The 26,686-nt window shown below is 46.4% G+C and overlaps 1 protein-coding gene across 7 annotated transcripts in view; it reads right to left on the bottom strand.

Annotated features, from left to right (window-relative positions):
• The window catches only part of CAMK2G (calcium/calmodulin dependent protein kinase II gamma), a 114,934-nt gene extending 94,778 nt beyond the window's left edge, over window positions 1–20,156 (bottom strand). For all 7 annotated transcript variants that reach the window (XM_084265490.1, XM_084265484.1, XM_084265487.1 and 4 more), the window contains exons 1-2: window positions 20,006–20,156; window positions 18,039–18,133 (exon numbers count right to left, since the gene is read on the bottom strand). In XM_084265490.1, the coding sequence (XP_084121616.1) occupies window positions 18,039–18,133; window positions 20,006–20,070 (160 nt within the window). In that variant the 5' untranslated portion in view covers window positions 20,071–20,156. The remainder of the gene's footprint in view (window positions 1–18,038; window positions 18,134–20,005) is intronic.
• Between the last annotated feature and the right edge of the window lie 6,530 nt (window positions 20,157–26,686).

The following is a 26,686-nucleotide window of genomic DNA, read 5'->3' as shown; positions in this document are numbered from 1 at the left end:
ACTTTACTGGTTCTTGAAGCTTTCCCCTTTGCTTATCTTCTTCTCCGCATTACACATACACACAAACACAAAGTATCCCCTACAAACTAGCAGAAAAATTCTTTGCAAGCTGGAAGCCAAAAGAGGTCCGTGCATGAGCATCAGTCCTCAGCAGCATTACAGATTACTCTAATACGCTAAAGATGAAGAAAACAAAAAGTGCAAAGACGAACGTAATTTCCAAAAGCAGAGAAAGTCAAGCCACAATGGACAGTGCTGTCAGCTCCTAAATTTAATATATACTCATTGCCAGACTGCTAATTCATTTTGTCTTGCATTCCATAACCAATGGTGGCTGAAACCTAGTAACTCAGGTAGAATAACGACAATTCAACTTACAACATGCTGAAACATTAGGGCAGCCAGATGGCAGAAAAGACAGGCTGAAAGAGGTTAGTAACTGGATGTCCTGCGTCACTTGCTTGCATTTTTAAAATCAAGCCATAGGATGGATCACTCCCAATACTGGAGTGAAACCTCCACCCCTTCCCTCATCTTCCACTGTCCTGCTGGGGTTCTAGGAAAGCCTATCTCCCAGCAGAAGCTTGTTTTCTCCATAGCTTAGGAAGAATGCAACCAGGAAAGGAATGGAAAAGGGACAAGTATCTGCGTTTCAGGACTGTCCCAGTCACCCTGTACAGAGGGGAGAAGGGATTACTGCCCCAGTGCCAAACGCAACCTGAAGAAATGTCTGTAAACCCTTTAGTTTTTAAAAAGAATTGCTCTCCAAATATGCCGACTTTAATTGCACGCAAGTTTCTCATCCTTTCTCTCAATCTATGATATTTGTCTCAAGGCAGCAAGTTTGAAATTAATTATTGAAAAGATAAATTTTCAATTCGTTGCATAACCACATTTGTCTCCTATTACAGAAAGGGCACACGAGAACATCTAACTAGTTTTCACAGCACACTTTAATTAACCTTAATCACATTCCATCTCTCCCTAGTATTTTCCTTTTCCCTCCACTCCCCCCCTCACATGGATACTCCTTCCAACACCTCCACAGCATGGTTTCTGACTGCCTCCTAAACAAAAGCTGAGTCACACTTTGAAATGAGAGCAGTATCCCCAGCACACACAGTATTAGTGTAGAATAGCTTTCTGGTCATTCCCTCCCATTTTTTACCCCCTCCCCTGAACCAGCTTTCAGTTAATGACAAGTCTTCAGCTCTGTCCTGTAACTTCTCATTATTCCTTCTGATGAGCTAACAGTAATCTTCTTAAACACATCCAAGATTTTATTCCTCCCTGGGTGGCAAAGGATGTTCTACTCTTGAAGACTTCATATTAGTTTGACATCACTGTATGATCAGGAGGGCTTGCAGCAGTATACCTTGTGCATGTACAGCTGTTTCCTTTGGAAAGAATTCAAATGTCTTACCCATACATTAACGTGAATGTTTACAAATTCTGCAGGAGGTAGGAAACCTTGCACAAGCAGACCGATTAGTTAGCCAAGGACACACAGCAAGTGGGAGCAGGAACGTTTTCCTGACAGCATCCTGTAATCTAAATTTTCACAACTGACTCAATTACTTAGATTCTAAAATGCAGCCAATTTTACAATTTACCTGAAACCTGGTTGCAAGATTGTTCTTGCTTTCACTCTCAGGTACAGTTGCCGATTGTTGCTATAAATGTTATAGCTTGTGGGGAGTTCAACTCCTTTAGATCCTAAAGATCTAAGTTCTCATTTTTGCCACCTTACTTTTACCCACTGCCAGAAGCAACCCATTGCAGATGTTTCCATCCCCATTCCCGTAGTTATGACTGATACTGGAAACAATTTTATACCAAAGCCATCTTCACTTTTTCTCTTCACACACAACCCCCTCTGCCCCTCAAACATGCTGTTTATTGTCACCTGTCGAAGAGTCTGCTGTATCAACCGCAATTCCCTCCAGTTTTCAAACAGTCTCTTATCACTGGAAAAATAACAGAAAGGTAGAGTCCAAAGGCAGGCGCCAACACAGCATGCCTGACATAACGTATTTCAGAGCTGTATTCTGTAAACAATAAGCAAATCAGAGGGAAAAAATAGTACAAGGAACACACCAAAATCTTATTCCTATACCCAGCAAACTAGACTACAACTCCTCTCAATACTACATGCTTCAGCCCACATTATTTTCCTGCCAAATGCCCACAGTCTTTTTCTACCTACACTCTTCTTATCACCATTACTTACAGCACAGAATACGACTTGGACTCTTTTCCTAACTTGTCATGGCTTATTGCCAAGCGTTCTGGAAAGCACTTGAAAATTTGCGTGTGTCTCGGTATTTCCAAGCATAAAACAGGGCTAATGTTTCCCTGCCCAGTAGCAGTACTGGGAGGAAAAAGGATGCTCAGTGAAAGCTATGGATGCATTACATTGCTGGTGGGGTGAACAAGTATGTGACTAAAAAAAAAAAAAAAAAAAAAAGGGTGCAGGGATCCTTTCCAGTGGCACAAAGGAGTGCAGCACAGACAAGCCTGCCTGCCTTCGGGTACCGGAGCACATGGGGCAAAGAAAATCAACCTCCTGGAGAAGACAACCCATCGCCTTCCATAAGGGAGACTAAGTTCCCAATACAACATTGGGGAAAACCCTGTCAGGAAGAAGCACTTCCTGGCATTGATTCCACCTTTACCGACGGATGAACAGAAGCCATAACGCTGTCCCGTGCAGGAAGGGCAACGCATACTCTCTCGTACAACTCTCACGCACCTCAACTCAGACATCACTGCCAAGACTGCCCAAGCCAGCAGACCTACTGCATCCAGCCCCCAGTTCTCCAACAACACATCTGTACGATGTGACCCTTGAATAAAATGCTATATGGTAATGTAGCCGCCAGTCAAACAGCTGGATTTATTTTGAATGAACCACGGGAATCGATGTTTGTACCCAAATGATAGAAGCTCAGGAGGGAAACAAAAGTATGGAATTCCTGTATGCTCCTAATGCTTGTATTCTGCAGAAAGCCATTCACTGTATGAGACACACTGGGGGTCCTGTGTCTATGCAACAGCAAGTCTCTCTTCATCACTTGGTTTTTAGCTGTTCCAACCAGTTGAGAGAGGGAAGGAAGCTGGAAATGCTGCCTTGATTTGGCATTTGAGGGACATGAAGCAGAGGAGTAAACTAAATGGAAAATCTTCTTGAAGGCACAGATGAATGATTCTGTGCCCAAGTGCTGAAGGACTCCTCCCCAAAAGAGATAATACCTCTGTCAAAATGCGCTCTTCTGACAAGAAAAAACACCAAGTCTCAGAGGATTAGAATAATTAAAAAAAGCCAAACCGTCTATTTTAAGACTAAGTTCCCTTAGCGATACTGGGATAACGTCAAATTAAGCAGAGCAAGCTGTAAATACAGTGCAGACTATGAAAGAATTTCAGTGAGACCACACCCACTATCACCTACATCAGAGCCACAGAAACACTTCCAGATGAAAAGGCAAAATGCACCACGTAACAGTAAGCACACGGAACAGCTGGGAACTTGAGGCGGGGCGGGGGGAACACATGGCTCCCTCCAGCTCCTGAAGAGTCCAAAACTTAATGCTGTTCTCAGGCGTTTCTAGGTATTGTAAAGAAGTGAGACAGCAAGAGGACATTTTAAGAGGAAAGTTACCAATCACTAAAGCAACTTTAAATGTAAGGATTACTTAAAAAACATAGACAAAACCATTTCTATGCACTGGTAACTCTGCAGATGTTCTCTAGTCAGGGATGAACATCCCATCTTTCTGTAACCGGGCTCCCCCTCAGGCAGCTGACAGGGCTCCGCATCGCACCAACACAGCACCCATCTGGCTGAGACTACTACCACCATATCCCTGTACCACAGCCACCAGCTTCCTGGTCCCAGTGGGAAAGCCAAGTTAATATTCCCTGCTACTTCAATCTGAAGTCATTCGGGGGCTCTGCCCCCCGTGACCTCTTGTACAATACGCAGAAGCTGTCTCCACACTGCCGATACGGGGCACTGATGCACCACTCCATATGCACTCAGTCCCAACCGCAGGAGAGCCTGTCTCCTATAACCACACCCAAGCAACCTCTCCCACAGCTGCTCCAAAACACCTATCTGGAAAACAAATGCTTCCTCATCACCATCACTTCAACCATTCCTCACTGAAGCATTCTTCTGTGCTTGGTTTCCTGATCCAAGGGATAAGACAGAACAGGAAAGGGACCTGCTGTGATATAGAGAAGGGAACAGACCACTCCAGAGAAAGAGGCAGGTGCTCCTTAAGCCAACACCAGCATCAGAGACTGAGTATTGTCAACCCGTGGCCTTGTTCAGATGGGTTCTGTAATTCACCTGCATTACATCCATTGGCTAGTTAGAGATAGCAGGCATAAATATCGACTTTTTTGGGTGTTGCATGCTGCAGATCTGCAGTGGGAGAAGTGTTTAAAAAGAAAAAGCACACATCATCTCCCCTAGTCTAGACCAGGCATTTGGCAACAACCCAGTGCAACCTAATACATCCAGTACAAGGAGCAAACTGCCTGTTTGGGACAACCCTGTACATGGACACACAGCTCTGCAGCACTGATGTCCCTATATATAAAAAAGAAAAAAGGGCAGAAACACTCCAGTGTAATCAAGGAAAGGCTTTTTCTTTTTTTTTTTTTTCCCCACCCCCTTCTTCCCACCCACCACTCCCTCAGGCCAAATCAGCTGTAAAATAAACCCTGGAAGCTCAGTTTGCTTTTCACGGGGAATCATGCTGCACAGTCATTGTTGCTGTCTCCCTAATCACAGGTGATGTAGTGGTAAGGGACTCATGCCCCCCATGAACACCATTACAACAGAAAGATCAGGCATGCTAGCAATGAGTTGGGAGTCCTTTCTGCATCTCAGTGACATTTTCATCACCATAACTGGCCACGGGTAGAATATCCTAGGAAGCAAACCCTAAAAATAACTTCTTACAACAAGCCAGCCAGTCCCCCAGCAAAAGGGGAGGGAACATTGCTTATACATGGTTAGCACAATTCAGTTATTACAAGAGGGACAATGAATGCTCAAGCAAGCAGGGGAGGCAGAGAGGAAACAAGTAAAGCAGGTAGCAAGTCATACACCGGTTTCTCCTGCATCACCAGCAGTCAACAGGAGCTGCTTTCCCATGTGGAAATAAAGGGACTGAAGTAGAAACTCAGAACCAAGTCTGCCCAGAACACTACTAAACACAGAGAAGGCGGGAGCCTTGCCTGGTAAGCACTGGAATGAAAAGAAGCATGCACACTCATCAGCTGTGGACACCTTTAAGGGAGGTCCTGTGGGGCCCTCTCCAGCTCTGGCCCATGAAACTCCAGGTACCTCTACAGATCCCTGCAGAAAGGCATCATGGTTCACAGCTATTTAACCCTACCCTCCTCCACCTCAAACCATGTTGCTCAGCAGCAGTACAACACTTGCATAGCCACAGCACTCTGTCTGTGGTGTCTCTCACCAGCATCACTGTGTGGGTCACTGACATCATCCCTTTGCACCAGCAAGTGGTCGCTCTGACAGCCCATGCAATGGAGGAGGGTACAATAATGAACTCACAACTCATGAGGCCTCTGCATGCTTCTGAGTCATGAGCAGAAGCTCACAAGCTCCGAATTCTAACAGGACATCCTGTGTGACAAGGGAGTGTGCAATAAAGGCATCCCAACAGGATCAGCCCTAAGCAAACACCTGGTTAGACTCTGTGGTGGAGCAAGGAGGGGAAAAGTATGACAGGATTTTCCAGCTCCAGGGCTGCTGCCCATTGTGCTCTCCCACATGTTTTCCAGCTCCTCCACAGCTGGTGCAGACACAGGCACAAAAAGGAGGGGCTCCCAGCATCAGCACTGTGCTGCCATCCCTTTCTCCTCCTCCTGCAAAGTCTTTCTGAAGAAGTTTCCCTGTGCTGTGGGGAGGACTCAGCCACTACTGCAGACACAGGGCTAGCTTGCGCTAGCTCCCTCTTGATTTACAGAACTTCCCCACTAACAGCTGCATTGCAGATGATCCCTCTTAAAGTGGACATGCAGTGAGTGAGACGGTAGGGCACAGAGCTGCTCCAAAGGTGATGCACCCATACTGGCGACCTCTCCACCACACAGACAGCAACTGTGACCCATCTAAGAACTCCAGTGGCACTGTCTTGATCCCACTACGCACAGAGAGTCCTGAAGCGCACAGTTTAGCAAAGAAATCCCACCAAGTGAACTCATTTCTGGGCACATGCTCCTTTCCTCTCCCCATCAGCTGATCACATGAGGTGCCAGTGTGTTTCAATGAACCAGCTAACTAAGTATCAGACTACAGCTAGTTAGCAGGCAAGGTAATAGTGTGGCAGGGAGGTAGGTCTCAGCAGTGCCAAGTCACTGCAATGCAGGATCCTAGAATTCTGAGATGCAGAAGGAAGAATATAAATTCCTCCGGCTCAGCTGAGCTGCATGTTTCCTCGTTTCCAGGCTGGTCCCCACCACCCCTTCAGATAAGGTTGGTGAAGCTGGAGTTTTGTTTCCAAGACAGGGAAGAAGTTTTAGCTGTGCTTTTCAAGTGGAAAAAAGCTAACAGTAAACATTTCCTATTTCAAAAGGGAGATGAACAGGCTGAAAAGCCTGAGAAAGCCAAGAAATTTCTTGACATTTTGTGAGGTGATGGGAGGGAAATCTTTTTAAACTCAGCTTTGGGGCTACTGAAGAAACTAAGTGTAGAGAGCCATAAAGAGTTAATGAGGCATAATGCGCTTCCTTAAGGCTGGGTAACCAGCTCTGCAGCATCGTGAACTGCTAGCAGCAGCCAGAGTCACCTGGACTTGTCAGCAGTATTTGATAATGGTTATCAAAAAAAGCAAACTACCCTGTTCCTCTTTTTTCACATCTCTGATGCTGGACTTGGCTGCCTGGAGAAGACAAGTGCGTTATGAGAGCTCAACTGCCAGTTTGCTGCTGTAGAAGTGCTTCCACACAAAGGACGAGCTGACCAACAATTCATGCCTCTACATCATCCTTATTAAGTGCAAGAGCAATTCAGACAGAGGAGGCTGTGGATCATTCCTCTGCACTGATCAAGCAACACTGAAAATTTTAATCTGGGCGACTTCATAACAAGCAGTAGACACAACACAATAGCCTAATTTGCAGAGCTGGAGCTTCTAGGCCAGATGACATACAAGTCAAACAAAAATGGGCAGAGCTGGAAGTCACTTTTCAATCCTGCAGTCCAAAAATCAGGAATATTTAAAGTAACACAAGAGCTATGAATCACTCCTTTAAATTGCACTGAAGAAGCACATCTGTCACGATCAGGCTTTGTCTCTGCACTGGCACCAGCTATAAAATAAAGCTGCGCAACTTCAGCTCTTCTAATCTCTCCAACACAATCTCGACAAAGGACATTTGATATCCAAAGCTCACATGGAGAGGCCTTGAGGCAGGCAAAATTAAATGTAACAGCATACCAACTCTTTGGGCAAACACCAGAAAACTCCTGCTTGGCATCATCAGGTCACACTCTGTATGAGCCTCCATGAAAAACCTGCAAGTCCCTGGGGGTTACAGGGGGCACCAAAGACAACTTCCTTCTTCCACATCTACTTTTTCCTCCAGTCACCCTGGGTGATTTCGTGGCCCTTCACCCATGAAATGTTACATGTTTTGACACAAGGAGGTAGGAGAGGGAAAAAAGAAAAAGGAAACACCTAAGATATACATGCACATTTTCAGAATGGCAGCTGTTCCACTAGAGTAGAAACATTAGGTATATTTGGCAGGCACTGGAGGCCAATACAAGAGGAGGTTTAACGCGCTGTTTTTCCCACAAAAGCTTCCAGAGCACCCATGCTGTTTGAAATGTGCATCTGTTAAATGCATCCCAGAGACAGAACTAGACTATCCCCTCTGAAGTCACAATTCAAGTCAGGTGTATGACGTCAGGTCTCTAGCAGCAAGCACAGCAGCAGGATCAACACACTCATCTCGCCCTTCTCCAGAGCTGCGGGGAACTTCACACATATTCTACTGCAAAGACAGGAGACCCCTGACTCAGAAGCAAGACTACCAACTGCAGACCCCTCTGCAATGTACAGCAGATTTGGAACAAAGCACCAGGTTCAGGAAATAAGCTCCCTCAAGAGAGGCATCAGGGTAAAACTCACATTCTTGAGTTAGCTTATGCTCAGTCCCACCCATAAATAAAAAGGGAGAAAGGAAGAAAGAAAGGATGCACTGAAGTTGAAAGTTTCTAGCTCTGGTCCCTCATTCTTAGACTTCAGGCTGTGTCAGACCACTTCTTTTCTCCTTGCTCCTCCTTCAAAGCAGAGTTGTCTTCAGCACCAAGAAATGAAACCTCTCTCTTTCCAGCTATCACTTAGCATAGTCTACACCAAATGACTTACTGGAGATGTCAGAGGAACAGCAGAAGACAAAGCACATCTGAATAGTGAGTTACTCCACTACACAAGCTGCAGCCTACACCAGCTAACTCAGGTGCCTAAACAAGTACAAATGAGGGAAGGGAAGGGAAGGGAAGGGAAGGGAAGGGAAAGGAAAGAATCCTTTCCACAAGCTTTCAGGAGCTGGCTTTGGAGCCTTAACATCCTTGTTCTCACTCATCACCTATATTCACTGAGGCTTAAAAGCCCACTGGGATTTGGGTTAATGGGAAAGACCTAGACCATTAATTCCATAGATACTAGTGTCTCATTTCATAAATAAATGTTTTAATTTGAAGAAGCCTTTCCAGAAAGAAACTAGTTTTACTACAGTTCTGTCTTACCAAGTCTGCAGGCAAACATTTTATGCTACTATGTGTATTGCAGGTCAGAGGTCTGACAGGCCCAACTAGGTAAGTCTTTCTGAAGCAGCCTGCAAAAAGGCACCATCATAACTTCTTGTACCGCAAATAACCAAGTGGTACCACCTTTTGAGCTATGGGGCACTAGGATTTTGGGCACTGGGATACCCTCATCAACTCCTCAGCCAACTGCAAATCACTAGTTCTCAAACCAGTCCTTATAATGGTCGGCCTTCACCAAGGAAGCTGCAGCACAGAGTAGTAATAGGAATTTCTTCAGACTCCCATGGAAGGAAAACCACCTATGCCTTGCCTCTCATACACCACCCAGGCTTTCCCCACTCTCATTTGGAGGGACACCACTCCAGCACTGGAAAGGGAAACCAGCAGGGACAAAAGCAGTATGCAGGGTCAAAACCAGTACCAGCCCTAATAGTGCTGACAGTTTTGCATTTATGACAGCCTCATGTAATGATAACACAGGCTAGTTAGCTTCATGTTTGATGGACTGATACCTGCAGGCAACACTGAAACTTCATTATTTGTACCAACTCTGATGTGGAAAAGTTCCAAGTACAAGGTAGAAAACAACTTATTTGTGGGTATAGGAAAAAACCAAAGATATACTATCCTTTCCCACTCCTTACATTTCATCTGCCAAAACAATGCAAAACGTGACAATTTACCCAGTGAAAGCAGGTGAATTCTCCCCCTTTTTAAAAGATGGAACCTGTCAGAGCAGTGTCACCCAGTTTAGACTGGAGGAGGAATGCCAGTCCACATTCCCCCCATCATCCCAGAGAGCATAGGAGAACAAGCCTGGTATTTCTCACTAGGATGCTATCCTTTGTTAACACATCATCACCCACACTTCTCCTCCTCCCTCCCCCTGCCCTCCGCCCCCTTCCCTACTATGAGAAAGTTTAATCCTTTGGTTCACAAACATCTGGTAAATTTTTCAGTCCACTTGCCACTATCATCATGGCAACAACCCCTAGAGATAACCCAGCAGCTCTGCCACAGCAGGCTGCTGCTCCCTCTGCCTCCTCTGCCATACCACCTTTGGCTCAGTAGGCCTACAAAGAGCTATGCCCACTCCCAGGCTCATCTTTGTAGGCACCGTCTTTCCTCAGAGATATGTTTGCATTGGGTTTGTCTTTCTTTTATGTTAATTCTGTCTTCATTTCCAAAATGCCTGCTCTTTTCTCCAAGGCAGCTCTCAGCTCAATTTTGGGGACTCCATCAGAATCACACTAACACTTTGCTGTCCCAGAAAAAAAAGAAAAAGGGGGGTCTTGTGTTGAAGAACCAACTCATTTGTGCCTTCTAGCAAAAAGACTAGCTAGGACCTGTCTCAGAAGCAAGACACTAACCTGGATCTGTCCCAGTGTCACTGCTAAGCAGACTCCAGCCCTAGGATAGGCAAGACATCCAAGGGCTGTGGGTGCTCGGACAATGAATAACTCAAGATGGGAACTCTGGTTTGAAGCAGCAGGACAGCAGGTCACCACTTTGGAGAAACATGTAACTCATGCTCTCAGGAACATAATGCCAAAGTGCTGAGAGTACAATATCACATCAATATACACACATTCTCTGAAAGGTCATCCCATTTACTCAACTGACATCTCAGACAAGGTAAGTCTCCTTGTGACTGCTAGCCAGGAGCAAGCAAGACAGATCCAAAGACCAGGAGTAAAGCCACAGTTACTCCTCCTTTCCTGATCCCATCCTAAACAGGCAAGATACAACATTAACCAGCTCCCCTTACATCTGATTTATTCTCTGCCATCAGCAATTAGCCTCTTGAACCAACTGCCATCCTCCCCAGTCTGCTCATCTAACAGGTGAGAGCAGGAGGAATTCTGCAGTAATTTCTGGGAGGAAAAGCAGCAGGTAAAGCAGCATTACTAAAGGAAGATTTTCAATCAAAGCTTTATAGATTAATACATCTACTGGTAGAAGTAACTGATCCACGAGAAACAAATGAACATCAAAACAAATTCAAAATTAAAACATAAAGAAAGGATACGGAAAAAGTTACAAGGAATCAAAATCTAACAACTATAGACTTGATTTTCCCACAAAGCTAAATCCATGTCCCACCGATCTTCTGGTACCTTCAGTGTTCAAAAAGGTTATTTCTAAGATACTGCCAGCCTATTTTTTCAGAAGTATTTTGCTACTGTTCTCCAAAAAATCACATAGGCAGCAACACCAGAACACCTGGGGAGCCATAACAGACGTACACAGTAATATTGAAATAGACAGTAAATTTAAGGTACAAAAAGGAACATGAGGTCAGCTTAATTCACAGGAACCCATTTTCAAACATTTAGCTTACTGTCAAAAGGGCCAGACGGAACTACAGTTGTTAAAGCAACAACTTGACATTTCCTCCATACACTAAAAAAATAAATAATAAATCTGGGAGCACCTCAAAATTTTAAGTGCACATTTGCCAATCAGAAACCAATGCACCTCTGCTTTCCCCACTCTGAGCACCGCTATCACTTCTGTTGCAGGCAAACACACAACAAGGTGAGAAACTCCATATTTATTTTTACAACATTCAAGGCTTCTTTCCTATGCTGACGATCATGGTGACAGCTGGTATTGCCCTCTTCATTCCCACAAGCCAATAGCTCACTCTGATCAAACACTGGCAAATTGAAGTTTTTTCATAAAGTCTGTTATCTTGGTGAAAACCAGAAGGTTTCAAGAACAGAAAAAGAAACACCTGAAAGGCAAAAAATAGATGACAGACTGGAATGATTGAAAAGGGGGATGATGCCCTGGTTGCCAGGGTGGTGAGGCAGACAGATGGTGCTCATAGGTGGCACAGTGAAGAAAGATTTTTATATTAGCATGCTTCCCTTTTAAAAATTGTCTTCACCAAATTTGCAGGGTCAGAAAAAAAGAAGACCAACACCACAAAACAACAAAACCAAACCTAAAATATTTCCAGGGTGTGCAAGGGAAAAAAGAAAAAAAAAGTAGTCATGGTCCTCTCTTGAAACAGTGGTGCTAACCCGCTCTTCTGGGGTGAGAGGGAGCGCTCTTCAGACAGTTCTTTGTCATCTGTGGACGAGTCCTCCTCTGGCAGCGATGGCGTTGGTGCTGTCCAGTGAAAGATTAAATTCGGAAGCAGTGAAAATTCCATGCTACACCCCAAAAAGAACCCCAAATATTTGCAGTGGATCTTTCTTACAAGAAGTTCAAGTGGCTTTCCTTGCCCCAAATATCTACAGCACGCTCAGCATCCCGCTTTCACTGGAGACACACCTGGAAATATTTCAATTGTGGCTCACTGATCAGAGCAAATGCTCTATGGCCAAGGGCTTCTGGACATGTGCAGGAGTTTAGACTAATCACATCTGTACCGTACACAAATCCAGTTTATATTGGGAAAACAAGAAACCTGACTCTCTCGCCAAGCCCCCTTCTCCAACCTCACGCGGAGGCAGCAGGAACTCCTGCCCAATCTGTGTGCCCACTGCCCCCCCTCCTCATTGTTAATGCTGGAAATTTAATACTCAATGTGACCACTGAGAAGACAGACACGAGCTGAAATCCTGTCTGCTCTGTTCCAGCTCCTTTATAAAATATACAGCGTAAACTGAGAGGCAACCTGGGGTAACCCCGACCATCACCAACATCCACAGCAGAAGGAAGCCAGCTTCTGGCCATAGCGAGCCACGGCAAAAGCAAGGCTTCCACTGCTCATCACCCCAGCAATCTCTGCCGGCTCCCACGCCAGGGCACCCACTCTTCTGCCTGCATCGATGTGTTGTGGCGCACAAAAAGCCAGGGTGACCCTCGGTGGACCCCCACCAAGCTCCCAGCGTCTCCTCCAAGGTCAGAGACTCTCCTTTTACACACAACCCTCCTCTTCTCCACACACCTCTTCCAGTGAGATTTCCCCTTACGACATATACCACTTGAACCTCTCTTCCCCTAAAAACAAGAGTGTGGGGGGGGAAGGGGGGGAGGGGGCTGCAGGCAGAGGCGGGGCGGAAGAACGGGAGGCAGCCTGCTGGCGAGAGGTAGAGGGCTGCAGTTTCTGACATCAGCAGAGCAGCCCCCCCGCCACACCCCGCCGCACGCATGTGTGCTGCGGTGCAGAGCGGAGAGTTCAGTCACTCGCTGAACTCACGCACGCATCACCCAGCCCTCCGACCGATTCCCCCCCCCGCACCCTTACGGTCGCCCCGCCGGGCAAGTCCCAGCCGCACACGCCGCTGGGGATGCGGGGGTCGCAGCACTCCCTGCTCTGCTCCCTACATCCCTCCACGTGTGCAAAGACATCAAAAAAATAAAATCCCCGGGCATCACTGCCGCTCCTCTCGGCTCCGCGTCCCCTCGTCACGGCGGCTCCTGGAGCTGGCGGGCGGCGGAGAGGCTGGGGCGCAGGGCAGCCCCTGCACCCAGCCCCCGGCCCACCCGCAGGACGGGGAAGGGCAGCTCCCTTCCCACACCAAACAGCCAGACTGCAAGCACGGCAGAGCAGACACGGTTTGATTTGCTGTCCTCTGCAAGAAAGGTCGTTTGTCCCCAACCGAGAGGCACAGGCACACACGGAGGACACCCGCTACAGGGTATTTCTACGCGAGTTGGGATTTGTGCTCCAGCCATCTGCGCCCGGAGCGCTGGGCTTGCCTTGCTCTCGCACAGAGCCGATTTTCCGGGCTGCAGTGCACCATCGCTGCGTGCAGCTAATGCAAGCGGGTGTGCTGTAGCCCACAGGGAACTCTAAACCTGGCAGCCACGAGAGCAGTCCAGTCCGAGGGAGTCCTAACTCAAACGCCGGGTAAGAACATTCACAGAGCAGATCAAGGCAGAGGTTAGGGACTGATGCCACTACATTTCCTCTGCGGCATTCAAGCTCAATGTCTCAGTGTCCAGGAAAACCACTATCAATGCCTCCTACAAAATGTACTATAAAGCCCAAATCAGCACCCCCCACAGAACTGTGAGCCAGGACAAGAGAGGTGTATAGGGAAAAAAAAAAGGAAAGAAAAAAAAAAAGCTGAGTTGGAAGTGTAAAGAGAGAGCTTTTATCCTGACAGGGTTTGATACACAGAAGTAATTCGCTGCTCCTCCCACCATCCACATAATCTCCTACAGGAACAACAACAAAACAACTGGGTAGACTACAAATTTTGAGCTGGTTTATAAATTTGGAAAGCTGGAAAGCTGGGAGAGAATCCACCTCTTTATTCCACAGACAAGAGCAAAGCCACAGTAAGGAGAAAGCAGTCAAGTGCTCTAACTCCCAGACAGCTGCATTTCATTTTTTCATTAAGCAATGTCACTTGCAGGAGTTGAAAGATACAGATTTTCAGCAGCAAGCAAAACTGAACAATAGATGTAATTCTCAAAGAGTTACACACACACACCCCTCTTAAAAAAAACAAGGGCCACAAATCCTATGCACAGTGGTTAGATCACTATACGCTATTTGGGATAAACAATATCCTAAAAGGTATAACAGGACAGAGTCACACATTCTGGGTGATTCCCTACTGCTACTAAAGCTACTGCTTCTTTCTCAATCCTTTCGGTCACTGCAAGCAATTTTACTTTATTTGAACTTCACTGCTGACCAGGAACTGAAGCACTACCTGCTATGAATTTTTCATGTTCAAAAAGTATTCTGGTGACACCTTCTAGACAACTTCCAAAAAATTACAGTTATTACTTCCCTCTGCCTGTAGTTCTGGTAAAAGCCTGTGCGTTCAATCCCACAGGAATTTCAGATGACTGAAGCATTGTATTTCCCTCATGTGTAATAACCACTGCTCTTGTATGTCAGCTGAACGCTGACTAAGGTGAAGTCTGTTTCCCCTCCCCTTCCACAAGCATTTGGCCCCTACTTAACATTAAAGTTCTTGGCATACTCTTCACCAGGCAGTCTTAAGCATCAGTACAATATGAATAATAGCAAATACCTCATTAAAGCTGAAATATTAATTTTAATCTAGACCAGCTTTTACTGACATGATTTATTAAAAAAAGAGAGAACAGGCATCCCAAAATCATAGACAATAGAAGAACAGCGACTCTCCTCTCAGCATCTGACTATTTTACAAAGGGTGAAGTATACTAGACTGAAGTTGTACGGACCACCCATCACAAAGACCGGCACCACATTCATCCTCTTTGCTTTCAGAGAGAAGCCCTGAAACAGCACCACACATCTTCCAACTCTTCACTGCTTTATGAAAACAGTTTGATAAACATGTTCAAGTAATACAGAACCCTTTAACTGCATACAATTCACTCTGAAGAGTTCCTCTTCCTCCTTTTCAGCTGCACACAGCAAGCTATTCAACACTTCCCAGACAGCTATCTAGTATTTCTTCACCAGGAGTCTTGAAAAATAAAGGTAACAAGAAGCACCTTGGAAGGAGAGCAGGGCTTTGCTACCATTTCCTTTCAAGGGAAGCACTACAGTAGGCAAAACTTCTGTGAAGCTGCAATGGACTAGATGTACTTTTCAGCAGGAGCAAGACACTGGCTCTTGAAGTAACAGTTACTACCTCAGGTATTGATACAGATTCAAATTCTGCTATAGAGGGAACAATGTTAAATGTAGCTATGCTTAAATTGCAGAGGTGTCCCCACATGAGAGAATATATTCTGGCACTGTGACCAAGCCTAAAAGAAAACCACCACTGCAGGAGGCAGGTAGGTAGGGTGGGTTAAACTATGCAACAGACAGGCATGCAGTCAGGTGTGCAGGAGAGCCCCATGTGTATGTATGGCTGGGCAGAGACCTGACCTCCCCAGGGAGAAGAGCCACATCAGGGAGAGGAAGCATCAGGCAACATATATCCAGGATACTGCAGAATTAACGCTGTAATTCTCCTCCTGAGGGAGACAGCTTTCTAAAATGCCTTTCCCAGAGACTTTCATTTTCAGGTTGCTGAATCAAATCTCCTTAATCACTGATTTAGAGCTGCAATGTCTAAACAGCGTATGTTTTTCCTTCAGTGCTTTAAAGACCTATTCCAAGGTGAATTCACTAAGTTCCCATCAAAACATTCAGGTCCTTCCTGTACTAACCACTTGAGCTACCGTCAAACACAGCTAGAATACTGCGGAACCTGTATATGCAGCTGAAGTCACTGTCCGCTTTTCACTGCAAATGCAGATTCTTCAGTCCTCAGATAAGACTTCAACCAAACCTGACTAGTCCCTCATTTCTGATATCCTTCAGTAAAAGCAGAAACTTCAATTTCCTTTCTTCACTCTCCCCACACTTGCCTTCTACCTAACCAATGCCTCTGTAAGTAAATCATTGCCAGCTGCCTCAAGTTACGTAGCTGAGGACCAAGCTAGTATCCTCAATGTATTTTATTTATAGGAAGGTATGAAATCTAGAAAGTAAGTAAATCAAAACAGGGTCTGTATTCACCCATACTCACATTTCCTACTTGCTGGGTCATAAAACTGTCATCATCTTAATATGAAAAACAATTAGAATCTATATATTGCTCCCTTTAACTCATTAGGTGCCCAAATACTCAAGTGACTCAGTCTGTTCCTCTGTTACTTTTAGAGCTCTACTACTATCTTTCCGAATTCTATCTCAATTCTATTCATCCTACAGTTTCTCCCATTCTTACTGTCTGCAGAGTTAACTTAAATACCACCTCCTTCATAAGAAAATGGTTTCTTATTTGCCATCAGTTTACCATATCCTTCCCCGTCTCTAAGCAGGCTTGCACCCACTAGCATCTGAGAAGACTGCTCTCCTGAGCGTCAGTCCTCACAACAGGATGGATGGTGAACTCTGCAGAGCAAACATGGCATTGATGGCCATGAGCAAAGAAAAGTCATCCTTCAAACCTCTCCTGTATTGAGATGAGCTGATTTTGAACTCAAGAGATTGGATAGCCCACCTAAATCAGTGGGTACTGTCACCTGACCATGGAGAGGATGATTTTCACAGGATCTCCAGCCATCTCCTAAACAATCCACTGGTTGGTCCCATATGCACCCTCACTCAGGCTAGATACCAAAACAGCACACTATCACATATGCTTACTTCCACAAGTGGAGGTGGGAGGTGTGTGTGGGGGGAATTAAAAAATAAATCAACCTGCACAGCATTCTACTTCTGTGGAAGTTTTTCCACCCGTCTTCAACGCTCTTATCACATTTTATATTCCAACAAAAAGGAGAAAACATTCTTCACTGCTAAATCATTTATCAAGATTATCTGTCCCCTCCTTCTACTTTTTCTTCATTTCTCAGTCAACCCCACCTACTAAGCCACCTATTCAACCTGCAAGATAGTCAAAGGCCTAATACATTAAATTTGTCAAATCTGAAAGGCGAATAAGGACTTAGATGTTGTTTTGTTCACCTCTGGCATCTCAACTTGCTGCACCTTTTACTGTCATTGAGTTTCTCTCATTCTCTTCCTCATCCACTCCACCTGCAGAGCAACTGTAACTTCTGTAAGCATTTCCCTACACACTAGAAGACACATGCTCCCTGCATACTACAAGGTACACCACACTTCATGCATACGTACACCCCTACAAAAAAGAAGGTCAATAGTTTGGGGGGTGAGTTGAGATTTTTTTGTCTTTTCATAAGACCTACAGTCTGGTTTCAGATTTCAGAAGACTCCAGGACTAACGAAAACAAAAAATATTTTTTTCTAATTTGTTGAAAAATCAAAATCACAAGATTTCTCAATCCAACCTACTCCTGCCTTTGAAGATGAGCTTTTTAGTTTTCAAACACACCATATTTAAGTACAGCATGAAAGGAGCAAGACATACAGCATCTATCCTTCAAAAAAAAAAAAAAAGAAACCACTTTTGTTCTGGTAAGACAGATCTCCTACACAGAGAAGATATTCAGCGAAATCAGTCTGCAACACTGCTTTTTATTGTGAGTGATCGGTACACACACACACATAGATACGTCTTCTATAAACATACCTCTAGCTCAGTTTGCAGAAGAAAGATCTCAAAAAGAAAAAAGACAACATCACTTCACACAGTATCCGTTTCCAGATAGAGGAATTTTTCTATCATCCTACGCTATCTCCTTTCAATCTCCTCTCTGCCACACAACTCAATTATTTTGTAATGCTGAAACAACGACTGAGACAGGCAACTTTAGATCCCTTAAAGTTATTACAGTTTCAACTCCCGTGAAGGGTTTGCTGTTAATAAAAGGAAGAGGTGTAGATTGAGACACTAACCTCTGGCTGACAGTTTTTTGGTGTTGATGATTTTTGCAGCATATTCCTGTGATGAACTTTTCTTGACACATCTGCGGACCACAGAGAAGGCTCCCCTAGAAGAAAAATAAAGAGGGTAGGAGCTGTGAAACTGAAAATGAGAATACGAGAGCAGCAATTTCTATCCCCAGAGTGGACCAGATTAAAGACAAGGTAGAAGACATACAGAGGAGGGAAACCACACACAAGAATCTGATGAACAGTGCGTGCTGCCTGATCAGCAAACAAAACCTAGTCTATACGGTACTCAAGCCTCCTGAAGACCCCTCAAACCCCCTCAGACAGCACACTGCACAGGGAGGGAGGGGGGGAGAGAGAGAGAGAGACTGTACGCGCACAGAAGCGCGACACGAAGGGACTGGAACAGGAGACAAACAGCCCAGAATGACGCTACAAACACTAGCCAGTAAGTCCATCTCTCAAAGACAGTATCCCCAGCAGTTACATCAGACAACCAGGACTCATTTCTCCCACATTCAAGTGACAGCTTGGTCACAAAAATCATTGCAACACTTTGCAGAAGTTACTAGTTCTCTTACCTAGTCTACCCACCTGCAAAACAGGGATAAGCATGTACTTATTAATGAAGTAAGTAGAAAGCTACAAGGCTTTGTATATTTTCTCAAGCTGGAACTACTGTATTTACAATTATTCCACTCAGAGATGAGGACCAAGAGAGAGGGAAGAAGGATTTCTGTGAGGAAAAAAGAAGTAATACAATAAAGATCAAGGTGAAAAGATAGGGACTCAAAATCTACAGAGCTATGCAGGTAAGTGCTTGAAAGCGGTCCCTTATTAAAAAAAAAAAAAACCAAAACCAAAAAACTAAAAAGAAAAACCACCCTAACAAACACAGAGTGTGAAAAGAAAAACAACTGGCTTTACAGGAAAGATCTCAAAATGAGAAAAGAATAAATAAGAGAAAGCTGGCAGAAAAATCCAATTCCTTCAGACCAGGAACATGAACCTGTGTCTGCGGACAAACGTATGTGTTTAAAGTATAAGAAAGGGGAACAGAAGCTGCAACAAGGGGCCCAGAAGACAGTTAGCCCTACAGAGAGCCTAAAATAGCTCGAATCCTCCTGATACTGCAGAGTCCTGCCTTTTTCTCCCCTTCCTCAACCTCTACACACAAACCAATAAGCAGCAAGGTGAACACTAGCTCTGGAGCCCGGGTTTGTGACACACAGCTGCAGCAGTGTGGGGAGGGATGGGGACACCGGGCTGGATAGAAAGAGATGCATCAGAGCCCAGCAGTTGGTGCAGGAAGGGTGGGAGGGGGAGAGCAGCAGCACCCAGGAAAGCACTGTCCTCATAACGCTACCCTGGCCGTTGCTACATTGCTTTCCTGTCCCACAGGGTCCCCCTGCAAAGCGCCTGTCCTAGGGTGCAGCAGCAGGTCTGCCAATGCAGAAACAAGTGCGGAGAGATGGAGGGAAGGAGGGAGGGAGAGAGAGGATCGCGGTGCAGTAGCACCTGGTCCTTTCACGGGGACAAGGAAGTGGGGAACTGAAGCATCGCAGCGCGGCATTAACAGTGCCGCGTCCCAGCACAGAAACAGTTGAAGGGAACGGCAACGTGTACGAGAGAGAAGGTGCGGGGAGGACAGCGCGGCAGCCCGGTCCTGCGGAGGGCTAGGGGAGAAGAGAGGAAGTCCCGGGGTGCAACAGGAGCGCGCAGCCCGAGGCAGGCTGCGGGGACACCCCATCCAGTGGCGGGGACGACCCAGGGTCGCAGAAACACCTTTCCTTCCAGCGGCGATGCCGCTGAGGTGGACGAGGGGTTGGAGAGCAGGATTACAGCGCGGCAGATAATCCTCCTCCAGCTCCCAGGAGAGCCGGGGCGCCGGCACACGGCTCCCAGCAGCGGCGGCAAGTCCCGGGGCCGGGGCGGGCGGCGGGGCGCGGGGCGCGCAGCGGGCTCCGTACTTGCCAAGCTCCTCGTAGAGCTGGTACTCGTCGGTGAAGCGGGTGCATGTTGCCGTGGTGGCCATGTTCGGGCTGCGAGACGCTCAGCGCCGCTGGGGCATGGGGCAGGGCGGCAGGGCGGCCGGGACGGGCCGGGCGGGCGCGCTGCTCGGCGGCCTCCCTCCTAGCTCGGCGGGGCGGCACGGGCTCCCCCCGCGCCCGGCTCGGCGCTCCCCGCTCCGCCGTGCACAGTCACCGCTCGCTGGGGAGGGGAAGGAGGCTGAGCCTGGCCAGCACCGCGAGAACTGGCTCGGAGACACCCCGCGCCGGCCCCCTCCCTCCGCCCCTCCGCCGGCCCCGGCCCGCCGCGGGGTGTGGCCGCCGGGGGCGCTCCCGGGGCGCCCGCAGCGCCGCCGCCCGCGCGGGGGGCTGCGGCCGGGGCGCGGCCGCCTCCCACCGTCCGCGGCCGCCGGAGCGGGCACTGCAGTCAGCGCCCCCGCCCCCGCGTACGGAGGGCGGGCAGACTGCGGCGGGCTCTTCCCCCCCCCCGCCCCGAAACCCGCTCTGCTCCGCGGGCGGCTGGCGGGCTGCAGGGCCAAAAGAGCACCCACCGCCACCAGGGAGAACCTCGGGGGGGATATTTCTTTTAATTCCTCCCGCGGGGGGCGGCGGGCTGGGGCCATAGCGCCCAAGGTGGGGAGAGCCACGGCCTGATAAACTTCCTGCGTGCAGCGAGGCGGGAGGGAAGGGGGGGCCGCCGCCCTCCCCCGGGCGCACGTCACCGGGGCTAGTGCCGGGCGACCCGGCCGCTGCCTGCTCCGGCTCGCCAGCCGCCTCCAGGCGGGCGGCCGCCGCCTGGCTCTCCCTGCCGCGCTGTGCGTGCCCCGGCCGGCGGCGGCGGAGGAGGAAGCGCGGGCAGAAGAAGCAGCTGCGGGCCGACCTGGCTGCAGTCTGAGCCACCGCCCAGCGCAGGGGACCGGGCGCGCTATGTTGCCCCCCGCGGAAGAAGGAAGCGGAGCCCCAAGCCCGCACCACCCTCCTCAAAGTTGGGCCCGGCGCGCATCCGAGCGGGCAGTGCTGCCAGGTTGCCCGACCTTGGGGGTGCGTGTGGGAGTCCCCGAGGAAACGAACCATCTGGCGCAGAGGTAGAGCGGTAATGCGCGATATGTCATGAAACTGCTAAAGAATGACACCCGGCATTCACACACACGTATGGCTTATGGTGATAGGACTTGGGCGCAGAAGACAAACAGAAATCATCTGTCTCCAACTGCACAAGAAAACAAACCAGCCTCTGTTCTGTCTCTAATAGCATACCATCTGAAAGAGCTGTCTGCAGTGCCTTTATAAGCAAGTTTATTTTCACCTCTTACTTAAGTGAGTCTGTCTCTGTCTGAACAATTGCCAAATCTGCTTAATATGCAGATTTATATAGGGCAGCCACTGATCCAGCCAGAGAGGGAAGGACTGCTCTGGCCTCTCCTGCACGGCTGGGAGCATGAGCTGTGTTAAGAACACAGAGAGAGACAGATGAGTGTGCCGTAAACCAGGAGCAGTATTAAACTGATCTGAAAATGAAAAGTACTGTGTAAGTACCACGCATTACCACTCTGTGACTGGACTGGGAAACTGTCATGTTATTCAATCGCATGAGACTCAGTGACAGCAGCCACCAGCACGTCTGCTCTGTTCCCCATCTCCAGGTTAAATGCAGGCAGCCCAGTGCTGCATAGTCTACGCTTAAGTAATGCAGTGGGCAAAAATTCATCCAGCCCGTGCAAAGTAGATAGCAAAAGTAGGACAACATAACAGTAGCATTACAACAAAGCAATACTTCTAGAAGGTGATTATGAAACAACAGCATTCTGCATCTTACACCATTCCAGCATTTAAACCTGGAAACCTGCTGATCCAGCAGAATAATTCAGAGAACCAACAAATGATCTGTCCAACAGGTGCCAAACAGTGAATCTGCCTCCTGCCGAGCTAAAATTGCTCCAACTGCATCATTCAGTGGTCCATCAGTTTCTCTAACAGCTAGAAGAGTTGCAGATGAGGAGGAAAGCAATCTGACAATCCATGGTCCTTACCAGGGCAATCAACTGATAACATGAAACTCAAGTGGGAGATTCCAGATGTGGTGGTGGGCAATATTGCTGATATCCAACCTGCAGTGCACTTCTACCATCCAAAATTAAATTAGATGTTCTTTGTGCAGGAAAGGTGAGCTGTTAAGTTTGTGCTATGGTTGCATGATGTAGTCAGGATACGTGCAGCTCAGTCCCCCTAGTTAAAATGTATGGAGCAACTGGAACAGGACTCCTGTGTTCTGCACAAAAACTGAGGGTGGATGTTTAAGACCAGATTTTAGCACACTGCACCAAATGAGCAGCCAGTGGGAGACAATCTGAGTTTTTCTGTTTGTCCTGTATTCCTGCAAGCTAAGGAAAGACAATGAGGATGGAAAGGGGTACAAACCACTAACAAGAAATACAGCAGCAGGAAAGGTTTATCTAAAGCTATGTATTAAACCGAGTGAGATTTTGCAATTGAAGGCTGTTTTAAGTGGACTCAGGGACTGTTCTGTGCCCTACACAAAGCATCCCATGATACTTAAGAAGCCTCGACTGCAGTCATCTCGTAAAAATACACGAGGGACATAAGAAGAGGGAGACAGAAGAGGAAGTTTCTTGTCTTCAAGTGTTAAAAGTGAGGTCTGGGAATCAGGGAACAGAGAAGCAAGCGTGGAAAGAAAAGCTAACCATGTGTTATGCGTAGCAAGTGCTGCAGAAACAGATTGCTAACCAAGAAACTTGTGTTAAGTGAGAACTGGGATATAAATTGAGTGACAGACTTGATTAAACCAAGTACTGAGTGGGAGACTAAATTACGGGAGTAGACTTTTCAAAAGGAACGTAGACAAAATGAGGCAGGAGGAGGGGTGGCAATATGGATAAGAGTGTATTGTGTCAACAGAGAGAAATATTGATGTTCTGGCTGACATAGCAGTCTACTTGTACTGAGAGTAAAACTGCAAACAAAGGTGAATCTTGAATGGTGCCATGGCAGAATAACGTAGGGACCAGAAAATACCAGAAGAGTAAGAAATGGTTTTGAGAGAGCCGGTGCACTAGTAATAGGAGATTCAGCTAATGAACAGTAAGTGAGATTCTGACCTCAGTTTTGCAGGAATGAAATCTGGAAATAATGCCTTGCTTTTAGCATTACCCAGCTGCGGATTTCACCTTAGCAGAGTAGCAGTTTTGGTCTCTATCTTTTGAAGTATGCACAGGTTGGTTTATACAGTACACTGAGCTGTCAGGGATCTGTCAGGGATTAATCTGATTTTAATAACTGGACCTAAGAGGGACTAAAGAAAGCAAGTAAAATGCAAAGGATTTCATGCAAACCCCATCGGCTAAATGGACATTTCCTGTGATGTTAATGGACTTTGGATCAGGCCCCATCTGTCCATGGAGCCTATGGTCAGCTTTGGCACGTTGAAGAATGTCTGTGGGAAGGTAACAACACAAAAGCATTGGTCTTTAGGGCAGTGGAGTGAAGGACTACAAAATGAGCTCACAGAAACTAACTGGAATTCAACCCACTGTGAAAAATGGGAAGGATACTGGAGGAGCTGCATGATAGCATCATTCCAGCAAGGCTGACTAAGCCAAAGGGCAGCACGTATCAGTGAGCTGAGCAGAGCAGCGCTGCCTAGTGCCAGATATCAAGAGAAGGCGTTAACAAAAATAAAGGACCTGGGAAGGGTAAGAATAAGTGGAGTTAAGAAATCAGTCTGTGAGGGTGAAGGCAAGAAGCAAAAAAGAAAGAAGCAACAAAATGAGTAGGTAGCACAGTTTTTAAATAGACATTCCCTGGGTTTCTGCTATTACCTTGGGGTCCTACAAAGAATCTAGCAATATATTTTTTTCTATGCTTCTGCTGTCCAGTCTGCCTGTTTAGAGTGAGTAATTCCACATAGGTCTTACCACTCACAAGGTATTTACAGGACAGAAAATTCAGCCTGCCCTGCTCTTATGTGGGGCTTCCTGCTACAACTTCAGTGTAACTGAAGTTAGTTATACAACTGGTACAACTATATCCCACAAATGAAAACACAAAACATCCCAACCTCTAGAATTGTGTAAAATACTGCATCATCTTAAAATGAGATTTTTTTTGGCATGTGACAATGAGGAAAATGTTTAAATTCGTAACAATTATTTTGCAAAGAGCTAATTAAATCAAGCATCATTTTATCATGAATGTCCACAGACTTGTTTTCATAGGTGATTATTCATTTTGGCAATACAAGATCTCTCAAAAATTTTTACTCAAGCAATTGTTGATTATCAGTGTACCAGAAAAAAACAGGTTGCTTGAACGTGCCCGGCTGGTCTCTTCCTTCTCCCAAACTAAGGTTCATTTGTTATCTCTGAAAAATCATGATTCAAATGAGTTTAAGTGGATTTGTAGGCGTTGCTGATAAAAGTACAATACGTAGAAGGAAGATTGGAAGGAGAGGAACTTTTTAGCAAGTGAATATAAAATTTATATTTGAAATAAATGTTAGACTTCTGGAAAGAAGCAAATATTAAACTACCCTATTAGTACAGACTCTTCAGCCATCCATCTAGTTTAGTGTCCTGTCTTCAGCAGTGACCTATCCTGGATAATAAACGTGAAGAAGGAGGAACAGGGGGGAATGAAAGGAAGACAGAGAAGGAGCAGGCAAAGGAATCAAAAGAGGCCAATAAAGAGATCCATGTAACTATAACCCACATGCATGCTGCACACTACTGGATTAGAGAGTGGCTTTCCTCCTGACCTCAAGCTGATGATCAAAATATGCCCTGAAGCACAAGGATTGGTAACCCTTGTAATTTTGATCCTAGTTTGTGTCAGTGCATATGCTATTCTGTTACGTGTCAATGCCTAATCCTTTTTGATACTTACTAAGCTATTTAAGTCAATAATATCCCATGGCACTGAGTGTCGCACGTTAATTATATGGCTCATAAAACATATAATCTGATATCATTACAAATTTGTTCTATTTTAAAGTCACTGAGTGCTTTCTCCTGTTATGAGACAGGGTCAGGAGGTATGTCTAAATGGCCAGCCCTGTTCTATATATCTGTTCTTCAGTGCCCAGGATCACTGCCCTCAGGGGAGTTCAGATAAAGGAAGGGCTGGCTGTGGTCTGGCAGGTTCTTGGGTGCCCCCTGGGGAGGCCCTATGTACCTGCTGGCAGTCTGCCTGGTTCCCCAACTTCCCCAGTGACTCGTGGGGACACGTGCCTTTCACTAGGACTTTGGCAGGCCACCTCAACATGAGGTACTTTCCTCTCAGCTTGACGTGCTTGAGACTGGATTTCAGAAGTACAGGTCCCCAAGTAGGAAAGGGAAACATCTGCTATGCATAGAGCTCATTTAGCTGCCATAAGGTCACTCCACAGTCTTTTCTCTGGAGCTTTATCCTACTTTTACCAAGGGATCCCTACTAGGTTTATTGGCTGATTTCACAGCCTGTTCTGGATTCCCGCACAAGTACACATGATACAGGCAAAGCCCGGTGGAAGATAACACATGGACAGTCTTGAAGAGCCAAGTACTTCATCCATAGACTCATACAGCAGGGGCTGCAGCAGCCTGATTTTGTGTTTCTCATCCCACAAAAATCCAAGTCCCTCCAATATTAGCCAGAGCTCTAGGTTAGAAACTGAGTGAGCTCCGTAAGAGTAGTCCGTCCAGGGTCCTCACTGAAGCCTTTGCTAGAGACACTGCTGAGCAGTTCCTGAATGCTGAGGTTCAATGTCTACTGGCTGCTCTCTTAACTGATCAGTTCCACAAAATATTTATGCTTTTATGTATCTAAACCATACTTTGAAATGTATCAGTAGGACACTGTAGAAAACACCAGTGAGGATTACAGAAATCAGACAAACGTTCAGAGCAGTAAGAACTCCTCTAGTTCTGTATCTATAGCAATATTAATAATATTGCATTCAAAGAATTTCAAGATTTCATTCCTGCCTTCCTGAAACTGGCCAATGTCAATTGCTAAGCAGGTGAAGAGCAGGGTTTCCCACCATTTATATGGCAACAAGGTTATGTTCCATTAATTCCTCTAATAATTATCCAATAACATTAACTGGCATGTTAAAATCACCCTCAGAAGATGAGCTCAGGCTCAAAATGTTTCATATCTATTGCCTCCCGTGGTGGGTAGATGGCAGAGAAGCAGATTTTCCTGCTCCACTGGAGCAAGAGAACAGATCTATGTGTCCAGTGCCTAATGTAGCTTAATACTGTCCCTGCTGACAGCTCTGCCGTCACTGAAGGGTTACTCTGAGGGTATACGATAGTGGCAAAACATCTTGAACATTCATTTGAATACGGCCATCGCCGAGGAATGTCCAGGGGCTATTTTAAGATTCACACTGTTTGTTTAAACACGATTGCGTGACTCAATGACTGTTACGTAAAGGATGAATACAGATTTATCCCTACATCCCAGATATCTCAACAAACTTAAAATAATGTATGGCACTACACATCACTGATTATTGAATGAATACTGAAAACTGATGCCACACCCTGGGTGATGTCTCCTTCAGTTTTGAAATAAGATCTCTGTGCAAGGGAAGACTAGTACTGTGAAAAAGATGATGGGTGGACACTTTGACGAGCTGGATGC

This window comes from Gallinula chloropus, assembly GCF_964237585.1.
Source record: "Gallinula chloropus genome assembly, chromosome: 5".
Taxonomy (NCBI): domain Eukaryota; kingdom Metazoa; phylum Chordata; class Aves; order Gruiformes; family Rallidae; genus Gallinula; species Gallinula chloropus.
The sequence above is the reverse complement of the archived record's forward strand: the minus strand, read 5'-3'. Positions and strand labels throughout refer to the sequence as shown.